We start from the raw sequence: 10,907 nt of genomic DNA, 5'->3' as shown, positions 1-10,907 counted from the left end.
TCACGACTTCAACTAGGCGAGGAACGAACTTCAAATAATAGTCCACGAGACCTAGAAAGGAGCGGAGTTCTGCAGCCTTGGTTGGAACAGGCGTGTTCACGACTGAATCTACCTTTTCTGGGAGGGGTGAAATGCCTTGGGCAGTCACCTTGTGACCTAGAAATGTCAACTCTGTGACATTGAAAACGCATTTTTGATTCAGTTTAAGGCTTGCATCCCTGATGCGTTGCAGGACTTTGGCCAGGTTCTGCAAATGTGCCTCCGACGACTTGCCGAAGACAATAACGTCGTAAATATAAAAGAGGACGCCAGGACAGCCGTGAAGAATCTGTGACATCAGGCGTTGGAACGTTGCTGGCGCTGAGGCCAACCCAAAACAAACTCTTTTGAAGCGGAACAAGCCGTCGTGGGTGATGAAGGCTGTTAAGTCTCTGCTGTCCTTGTGCAGGAGGACCTGATGGTAGGCTGAAGCTAGGTCAAGTTTTGAAAAGTGGGTGGCTCCCACCAGTGCATGAAGCAACTCTTCCATGTGTGGCAGGGGAAACATGTCGGGAACGATGGCCTTGTTGGGTTCGCGAAGGTCCACACAAAGTCTAATACTCCCATCTTTCTTCTGAATGACAACAATGGGAGAAACCCACTCCGACGCTTCGATGCGTTCGATGATGTCAAGGCTTTCCAAGCGCTGAAGCTGAGCTGACACCCGAGGTCGCAAAAATAAAGGCAGGCGACGAAGCTTTGATGCTACGGGATGGACCGAAGAGCGCGTCTTGACTTTGTGAACAAAGCCTTTGGCGAGGCCTAAGTCTGGAGTGAAAAGAGGAGTGAAGTGAGCAAGGGCCGAAGGCAGTGGCGGAAGGCCGACAGCAATGGAGGTCTGTTCCTCAGGGACGGAGGAGGCTTGAAGGCACTGCATAGTGGAGCCTTCAATGCGCAAGTTCAGAGCCTTGATACCATCAATACCAATGAGTGAAGTTCCATGCTCTGCAACGAAGAAGAGAAGTTGCGCCTGACGTTCTTGAAAGGAGACTTCGGAGAAGAAGCAACCTCGAACTGAAATGGGCCTTTTCGAGAAGTCTAGCAGGGTGACACGCGGAACAGGCAGGAGAACTAGACCCGGAAAGTGTTCGTCGAATACTCGTTTCGACAAAATGGACACAGACGACCCAGTGTCAACTAGAAGTTGCAAGTTAACCTGCCCGACTTCAACATCGATATGAATTGCGCAGGTTGTAGGACGCTGAAGCACAAGGACCTGAACGGCATCATCCTCCGACGAATTGTCGACCACTACCTCGCGAACGGTCGACTGCGAGCGTTTCTGGTTGCATACCTTTTTGAAATGTTCAATGCGACCACAAAATAAACAGCGTTGTCCCTGTGCTGGACAACGAGTCCATGACGCGCGGTGCCGACGAGAGGCGCAACGGAAACAGTGCGGCGACTGTGCGCGTGGTGCTGAAGGCGAGCGACGGCGGTCGCGGCGGTCACGAGATAAGGGGCGGTTCCCTTGAGCAGCGCGTTGTGTGGTAGCGCTTCGGGGAATATGCTGCTGGTGACTTCCCGTAACGTGCTGTGAGCGTGAAGACTGTGAAGGGGGCTCGGAATACTTGCTAGTACGCGCCTACAATGGTTGTACAGACGCAGAAAATTCTTTCATTTGTTCAGCCGCTTGTTCTTGTTGAAGGGCTATCTGGACTGCGGTGGAAAACGGCAGCGACGAACCTTCCAGCAACAGGCGTTCACGAACGCGGTTAGACGACACGCCGGTCACGAATTGGTCTCGTAGTGCCTCTTCTTGTGACGCGAAGCAACACGGTGTTGCGAGCTCACGTAGCGCGGCAACAAAGTCATGAACAGACTCGCCTGGGGATTGGAAACGCCGGTGGAAGCGGTGTCGCTCGATGACCAGGGGTGCTATTCTGGTCACAAACGGTCACGTTCGTGTTTCTCGAAAACTCCTCCCCCCTACGAACCGCGCGCTCCTATTGGCCACAGCCCGCGTGATAATTCCACGCGGTTCCCATGGGAACGTTCCCGAAACACGAAAGCAACCGTTTGCCGTAACTGTCGCTCTTTGAGTTCGGACCGTGACGACGAAGTGACGTATGACCACGTCCGACCTACGTAGCACATACCGGAAGTCGCGTAACTAGATTAACTGCGGTATTACTCGACACACCCTACTCTCTGTTTCACTATGAGTGCGAGCTAGTGCGTGTGTAGGAGCTACAAGAACGTTCTCCGGGCTTTCAACGTCCCTGTCGAGCAGGCGCGCTTGCGCAGTGCAAGCCAACGTTCGTGCAAGCATCGTTTGGGGTGATGTCCTCGTGCTTTTAACTTCTGTTTCTGTTGCACGAAGGGGAACAAGCTTTGGGCAGAATTCTAGAGCGTAAAAAATGGCGGCGATGCTTGTCGCGCAACGATGGCTCGATTAACGCGTACAATGACGGGTTTTCCGCGAGCACCCGGTAGCCTTCGCGATGCACGACGACAGTTTCTGACGACAATACAGCGTGTCGAAAAGCACCGTGTGATCGCAGTGTGACCAGCTGCGCGACGAGAGACGGCGACGATGAGAGATGATGATCGTCGAGCAGTAGCTACTAATTGAATCGCACTGAGATTTTTCGCAGCGGGGAACTACAAGACCGTGGTTGCCACCGATGATCACATAGCTGATGCCCAGTGGATGGTGATCAGAGCCGTGACGGCCGTCGCGAGTGTCGCTGTCAACCGGCTGGGAAGAGACGGCTGGGTCGTCGAAACCCCGGACCGAGGCAGCTGAGGCATGTGCGAAAGAAGGCTTTTGTCGCCACCACGACAAGCACACCGACGTCGTGGGGTGCGTTGACGGAACCTAGAATCTAACAGAACCTTCGTCACCATCATCATCGGTCTGAAGGAGATCGTCACCGTTCTGGAGGACTCCAACACTTTTCCGCAAACGCCACTTTGTTATTAACAACATGGTGGTAAGTTGGCGTTAAAATTTAAGGGTTTCTACCGCTTCGAAGTTATTGCATGCTTAGTGCCTATGTCTTCAGTTGGCCATTTGTTGCGGTTTGTAGCTACTGTCAATCACGCAATAAAATCTTAAAGGGTTGCTGATGGCATTTTATTGTATCAACTAGATATTTTACCTTTTCATGCCGAGCTTCTGGAATTGCATGTCAGTCATCGGACAGTCATAAGAAACACTTTTCGATACCCTGCAATTAACTACAAACAGGTGTGTCCTAAAATGAATCGTTAGTTGTTTAGACAGCAGGAGTTCAGTCTGACGGAGTATGGTAACATTGTTACCCACTGTAGACGAGAAATTTAGCCAGTGCAATCTTGTTGACGGTCGTCATCTCCATGACCAAGAAAATTAATGAAGATACAATTGCCCTACATTCAGCACCCGTCTGTTTAATGTAAAGGTTATCATACAAATTAAATAGATTTCCGTTTCAAAAGTGACAGTAACTCATTGAAATTATAGAGTAGTGTGAGCTGGATTTTTTTTTAAATTTGCCTGTAATGCAGAGCAAATACGCACTGTTGAAGCAGAGCAGATGTGTGAAGGAAAAGCGAGCATATGTACTAAAGAAAGAACCGCTACGTAACGTGAAAAACGTCAGCAACTATCTTGCCATTGTGGTACGAGCTCAGTGGCTCTGCAGATGCTTATGGCAGCCTGTGATTGTAGGATGATCCCCTTATGGTATCATCCAGTGGCAAAGCCAAGGGGGGGGGGGCTTATCTTTGCCCCCCCCCCCCCCCCCCGCTCCCCAAATTCGGCGGGCCCTAGAATATACACACAAATTTCGACACCATCCCCCCCGCTCCCCAAGTCATGAACATCCCAGCCACCTCCAACCCCCTCCACCCTCACCCCCTTAAAAGTTCCTGGCTTCGCCACTACTATCAACAGCACTCAATGGATAGTCAACACTATCAAGATATGCGAAGTTTTCTTTATTTTATGCACCATATAGGCAGTGTTTCTGTCTTTATATGCGTGCAGGCAAAGCACACACTGTAAAAAACACTTGTGTGAAGCCTGCGTTCACAATGCAGTCCCCGTCAAACGTTCAAGGCGTTAACGAATTCCACAAATTAAATTTTCAACGAAACGCATTAGTTTTGCAAAACGCTGGCAAACTTACGTTGCGTTTTACATCATTCAGCTTTTTCGTCCAATGAACCAGCAGTCAGCACTACACAAATCTCAATGAGCTTGTCGTTTGTTTTCTTGCCGTTGGGGCGATCGCTGGCGGTCGTGGCGGCGGCACAATTCTTTCTCAGACCGTTGGCTGCTTCCTCCGTGCTCGCGGAAACGTGGTTTCCTTTGTGTAAAAGGGAGGTTTTGAATCTTGATGCATGACTGAATGAAGGTCTTTTACCGTCTTCATAATCTCAGCAAGGCTACCGTACGAGCCACAACACCACCACCACTTTCAAGCTTCATAACACCGGCACAAATAGAAGCCAAGTCTTGCATCTCGCCAAGTGTTATATCGGAGACGTTAAAAGCCAGCTCACTGTGCTCTTCGACCCGGTCCTGCCGCCGAATGGGATCATCCAACAGCACGAAAGCATTTGTGTGCGCGTTGATAGAGTGACCGATCGCATGTCAAACCCCAGCCGCGGTCGATCCGACGAGCATCGCGGCCATGTTCTTTCGAGTTGAACTCGCCAAGGGTACGGTTGTCGAGTTAAAACAATGCAAATAGTCCCGTGCATTCTTGTTCTTACGTCATTTTGTCGTCACAACCCGAACTCGAAAAATGACTGTTAGCGGCAAACAGAGGCTTTCTAGTTTCACGAACGTTTCCATGGCAAAGAGCGTTGAATCGTCACGAGCATTGAAGCCAATGGGATACCGAGGTACCTATGTAGGGACGTGTAAAAACGTAAAAGACGTTTTTTTTTTGCACGTGTTTTTTTGCAAATATAAAAATAAGTAAAAAAGACTGCCCGAGATTATGCGGTTGCGTCCATTTCTTCAGCGCCGAAAGAGAAGAGCATGGCTTATGGGGACTACTGTCGTAATCACTGTGGTGAGCAAAGCGAACAAAGCATTATTAAAACTACACGAACAAACTTTCCTGCATCATCCACAGCATGTTCACAACCGGTGAACTCTGCGTCGATCTCATGACTAGTCATATATTACCACAGAGTCGTCGTCAGCTCTGTATCCATTTGGAGTCTCCCTCACAGGCGAACAGGAAATTTCATTTGCAGCTTAAGCTCACGGCGGCTTCACAAAGGATGGTCGGTGTCGCAGCGTACCTTCACATAATATTTTCTTCTCGTAATGCCGTCCGTATCGTGCAGAAACAGGGAAAGCAACCACGCAAGCGAGACACAAACACCACAAGGTCGTTACCGCGGTTTTCGCCATGTTTGTTTTCAAAGACCGTAGCGAAAGACTTCGAGAAAACAAGCTGAGATATCTTAGCTAAATTTACTTTACGTCATAATTATTGAAATAATCTTTCGTATTTTATAAAAGGATAATATTAGTTTTCTCTGTTTCCTTCCATTTTCCGGAAGGCGGCCTTTTCTCCGTTATTCGCTCGTTCTAAGTCCCGGAGGAAAGGAAGAAGATAACAAAAAGAACAGGGGAAATGCAGGGATTTCTTCGCCCCAACGGGGTAGACACGTCACCGCGACGTAGGGCATCGTCAGATTCTAGCTGACCGCGTGCGTGAACCCGAACGTTGGGGCGGAGCCTCAAACAAGAATCATTCTAGTTTGGGGCTCCACCCCTTCTTTCTCGATACGTCACAACTCGAAAGGTACCCGTTTGCGACCAGAATGGCACCCCAGGTTGCTGGTTGTAGCGAAGTGTTGGGCTAAGGAAGCGACGGCGATGGCGTAGACGTCCGGCTTGCTCGTTGCGCCTTTGCCGGTGTCCTGGGCGGTGCTTGGAGGATTCGTGTCAGGTAGTGTGTTGAAAATTCGCTGGCCTTCGGCTCCCAGACAGTGCAGGAGAAGGGCCTTGCGTCGCTCCGGAGGAAATTCGGCAGCACCAGACGCAAGCAGGTAGACGTTGAACATGCCATGCCACTGCTGCCAGGGTACGGACGGGCGTCCCGGCGTCGGCAGGAACGGTTCCGGAGGGGCGAGACCAGCGAAGGCCATGGCGAGGCTCGTTAGGGAAGGCGCCGTTTACGAGCTACATATCGAAGGGAAGGCCATCCTCGTCGCCATGTAATGAAGAGCCAGCAGTCGACGGAATGCCAAACAGAACAGTGCGTTTATTCAGGACGCCATACTTTATATACACACACAAGGACACCATGTTGCCAACCGAGCATCTGAAACCGAAACTGGACAGTGTTCAATAACTCACACAATACAAAACACAGACCTAATTGAAGCTTTCTGTATACACAAAGCGGCTGACAGATGCGTAAGCAGGCCATCTCTTTATCTGTTAACCAAAGAAATTGTGTTTCTTCAAGGATGTGTGTAATGAGGGATAAGAATTTTTACCAGTTGCATGTGTTTAGGCGATTGGGATCGAGTTTGACGATGATTCGTGTTCCAATAAATCAGTTGGAAGTTGGCGCCTCTCCGCGGTCGTACGTGTGTCTCTTTTCGTCCTGTTTGTTCGCGCCTTTTAACCTTTTAACCATACCATCACTGTAGTACTGCCCGAGCCTCGTGGTTCTTCCTCTCCCTTTTCATCCCCCAGTAATTTCTTACCTCTTATCGCCCTATCTTAGTTAGGATATCGTTCAGGGTGCAATTTTAATGCCCAGAATAAACGTCGTTGCTAAATAATGAAAGAACGTGGTTGTCCTGTGCTTCTACTCCGTTTTTAATTCTTTTGATAATAAGTATTTATATTCTACTCGCTCGCTTTTACCAGAAAGTCAATCAGCATCCTGCGCTCCTTTGCTAGGGAGCAGGAGCTGTGTGCAGTCAACAGAATAGCCCAGCAGACAACGCTAGCACCAAAAAGAGCTTTGTGCGCGCGCGCCTTATCCCTGCCGTATCGCCGTACCACTCAGCGGCGCAGCGCAGGCCAGCCCAGCGGGTGATGCTCACGTGATAATATTAAGAACTTGGACCACTGTACGCAGACGCTATATGCTTTGCCGAATACTTTACAAATATCAACGTCACTGTTCGTCACGCTAGATCTTGCCGCCATCGCAGTGTAGCCCAGAGAAAGTCACCAACTTGTGAGAGTATGAAACCCACGGTGGGAAACGTTGATACCGTTATATTTGACGGAGTCTCAAACTCGTTCCATGCAGTGGCGCGTGTCCGGTTACATTGCAACAACTTTTCCTGCCTCTCGTTTGTGGTTTGAATTATTGTTTCCGCTAGAAACATTTGTTCCCAAGCCAGAATTCCATTCCAGTTGAATTCTGTCCCAGAACAGTTTTATAGCAGAATTCAGTTCAAAACTATCATCAAGAGACGGCGATGTATATTTGATCAACTCTGGATGATAAATTGGAACTGTATTTATGATAAAATAATTTATAAATTCGTTTCTTTTTTTTATTTAAAGAGCATTTTCTTAAGTGTTCTTTAAACTTTCACGTGAGTTTCTTGATTTTATCAAATACATTCTTGTCGCTGCAGGCCTCGATCTGCATATTAATCTCATCATCTTAAAACAAACAAACAAACAAAAAATAAACGACAAGCAAACAAGGTCAACGTTTTTGCAGTCCTTTGCAGAAAACGAAATATTAATTATTGTTTATCATAGGGCTAAATAATATTTTGCATAGTGAGCTTGTTGCGATTGCCTATCGCATTTAGTTTAGAAGTAACATAACAGACCATAAGAAATGCACCCTTTAGATATAAAGTAAATATACGGTTAAATTCATTTGTTTCAGGGTCGACTAGAACTTCCCAGGACTGAAAAGAAAACGTCAGCCCGTCTTTGTGTACAAATAGGATTATAATCAAGGTCCAGAAATTAAACTCCTTGGATATATGAGCAGCCTCAGTGGACCGCCGACCGGAGAAGAGGAAAATCCACATAAGGCGCATCGAGTGTCGCTTCGGCTCGGAAGTCGGACTATTAGAGCCTACTCATCTAAGTATCGAATGGATGGAGAGTAGTTTTTATCTACTTACCTTAAAAGCTTGATTTTGAAGCGCGGCCCATTCCATTCGCACCTTCGAGTGTCGGGATCCAGAGAGAAAGGTTGACCTAAATATAGGATTCTTTGTATCAGACAGAATACATTTCTTGATCGGACGTTCTATAGACACTTCATTTAGAAGTGGCGGCAAGAGGCGCTGTTGGCAATTTACGTCCCCTCAAACTCCCGGTCACAAAAACCGAAAAAAATCGTCCCCCCCCCCCCCCCCCCCCCCCCCCCCCGAGCATCGCTTCTCGTAACGCTCACAAAATATTTTAAGACCAGTCTGCAGGGGCAGTTAGCTAAAGAACCGGTTAGCGAAACACCTATTGGGGATTCCTCTATTTCCTATGAAACGACCGATCCCATCTTAAATACCAAACATCAAGGCAGAAGACCCTCGTTAAATTCCCAACTTCGTGAATTCTGTAGAACTTCATCGTCCCGTGAAAATTGGCGTCGCCGAGCCTCCGAACGCCTGCCGAAATGGAGCGAGCAGAAGTCTCCCGGCTAGCCAAAGACGGCTTGGGTCTGTAAACGGTAAAAGGGTTCACACTCCGTTTGACAATAAGCTCGACCGCAGACGCCACGCTGCAATCCTATGGAGCGAATTGAGCAGCGGCATCAATGGATCGTCACGGCGCTCGCCTTTTTTGTGTCCTTGCCTATAGCAATCAAGTACAGTAAATCTGCGTGAACTCGCATTTATTTTGAGCGTGATTTGACTGGCCTGCGATAGAAAACACGCGAAAACGACGAGCGTACGGGTGCTAAAGTAACCGCTTGTAAAACAGGCAAGAAGCAAGCGTTGAGAAATCGCGGATGCTTAGAGACGAAAAAACCGTTCGAAAGCGTTATTGCACCGGTATCCTGTGCCTACTGTACGGTTGGTAGATTTAGAGGTCAACCGTGCTTCCGACGTGCTCCCAGGCCTTTCTAAAATTCATTGAATTAGCGGATTTCGATGACAATCAGTAAGTTTCTAATTAAAACTGTATATTTATTTTAGTAACTAAAAATCAATTAGCATATTTCAGTTAAAAAACCGACGCACCGTGACGACTACACTCGTATATTATGCTACCCTTGTCGTATACCTCACCTGAACAGACCGCATTAGTTTAGGCTTTTGAGGCTTAAAAAAAGTGTAACCTCCTCATAAAAAAAGTGTAACCTCATAAAAAAAAAAAACAAAAAAAAACCTCTATAAGTTTCAGTTACACGACGGTGCTACTTACATAGGGACCTTTTTGCGAAAACACCTATTTATAGTAGGGTTCTACTGACCGGAAATTACGCTAGATCGAGCCTAATATGCTTGGTTGTGATGAGATGACTGTCTATTCAGTCTGGTGGTGTAGAGGCGCATCCAGGTTTAGTTACAATAATTTTGAGCAAAACCCCAACACTCCAAACAGCCTGTTTGACCCCACCAAAGCAGTTAAAACCAAGCATCCGCAGCGTGCACTCGGAGGCAAGGAGAGAGCGGTGGCGAAGGCCAGCATAAAGAGTAAAAACCCTATCAATTGAATGGAGGGGTGACCGGGACCGGAAACAGGCGGTGTTGGAGAGGTGTCGGGGTGGCCATTCGTCTCCTCCTCTTGGTGCGAACCGAACGAGGTTGGTCTCATTGCTCTCGCGGAGAAGTGCAGCTTCTTGTCCTCAAGGTTCACGAGGCTCTTTTTTTCTACTTTTTGCTAGCAGCGGATTTGGAAAGGCCTCGGAGGAAGTAGGCGTAGTCCTTGGGCCTGCATTGCTTTACCTATTTTGTAGACGTGGAATTGTTTTTCTGGAGTGGTCTGCTTCTTCCCAGAGTCTGAATTCTTTCCGCGTGTTTCGGATAGTTGTATTTGTTTGGAAGTTTCGTCAAGATTACCGTCGCATGAACACCGCGAACATTGGTTAAATGCACCACGAGATTTCAGGAGCGATATTAATGTGCGCTCTAGCAGTTTAGATTTCTTTCTTATATTTGCTTTTCGTTCCTCTTGTAATACAAAAAAAAAATAGAAAAAAAATCTATTAAGTAAAGGCAGGAAGAGGTGTGGTATTTCGGTAGCAATCTGTTCACTATGTGAACACCGTCAATGATCGGAAACTCCTCAGTGCTCTACTGTTCAGTGCTTGGAATCACTAGTAATAGCTATAGTAAAGTGATGGATATACGGGAAAGGTTACGGTAGATATCAAAATAGATTTTTGTTTTTGCTTTTTGGGATTACCGAGCTCGAAACTTTCTGGCTTTCTCACTTTGCTGAAGCAACGACTTTACACATCGCCCAGGTGTTAAGGGGGTATAATTTTTTTCTATACGTAAAAAACTATTTTTTTTTGCAGAAGCTTTTTGTTTGTTTGTTTGTTTTTTCTTAGGGGGACGGGGATTACCTATCTTCATGTTTTGGTTATGAGCCTTCCTCGTTGATCAGCTTATAAAAATGCACTTTATGGGAGAAAGCAAATATAAAGCGTGTTTAGAAAGTTTAACGTTACATTTTCGTTAAATTTGTTTCGTTTTTGTATAGGCTTGATCCCCTTCGGCGATTTATACGCCCTTAAAACGAAAACTTGTCTAGATAATTCCCGCGACGACAATAATACATGCAGAACTAACAATGCTTGTAATTTTGCTTTATCGTGCCCTGTATTTCTTGTTTTCTAAAATTGAAGCGTGATGTCTTCAGCAAGAGTGAGTGCCCATCTTTCGCACCGAGAAGCTTAGCAGTCGTTGTTTTATGAAGATTATCTAAAGCGCCAAGAGCTAAAATGTAGAGATACTCGTATCTCTTTCGCTGATGC

General features: G+C 47.1%; 1 protein-coding gene across 1 annotated transcript; it reads right to left on the bottom strand.

Annotated features, from left to right (window-relative positions):
* Positions 1-1,624: 1,624 nt before the first annotated feature.
* LOC121838181 lies at positions 1,625-6,138 on the bottom strand. Its single transcript, XM_042294265.1, has 2 exons — positions 5,829-6,138; positions 1,625-1,917 (listed from the first exon to the last, which is right to left on the bottom strand). The coding sequence occupies exons 1-2, from the start codon at positions 6,136-6,138 to the stop codon at positions 1,625-1,627; spliced, it is 603 nt and encodes a 200-aa protein (XP_042150199.1).
* Positions 6,139-10,907: the final 4,769 nt, after the last annotated feature.

This window comes from Ixodes scapularis, unplaced genomic scaffold, assembly GCF_016920785.2.
Source record: "Ixodes scapularis isolate PalLabHiFi unplaced genomic scaffold, ASM1692078v2 PGA_scaffold5__190_contigs__length_132052651, whole genome shotgun sequence".
Taxonomy (NCBI): domain Eukaryota; kingdom Metazoa; phylum Arthropoda; class Arachnida; order Ixodida; family Ixodidae; genus Ixodes; species Ixodes scapularis.
Note: the sequence above shows the minus strand (reverse complement) of the source record. Positions and strands in the feature narration are given on the sequence as shown.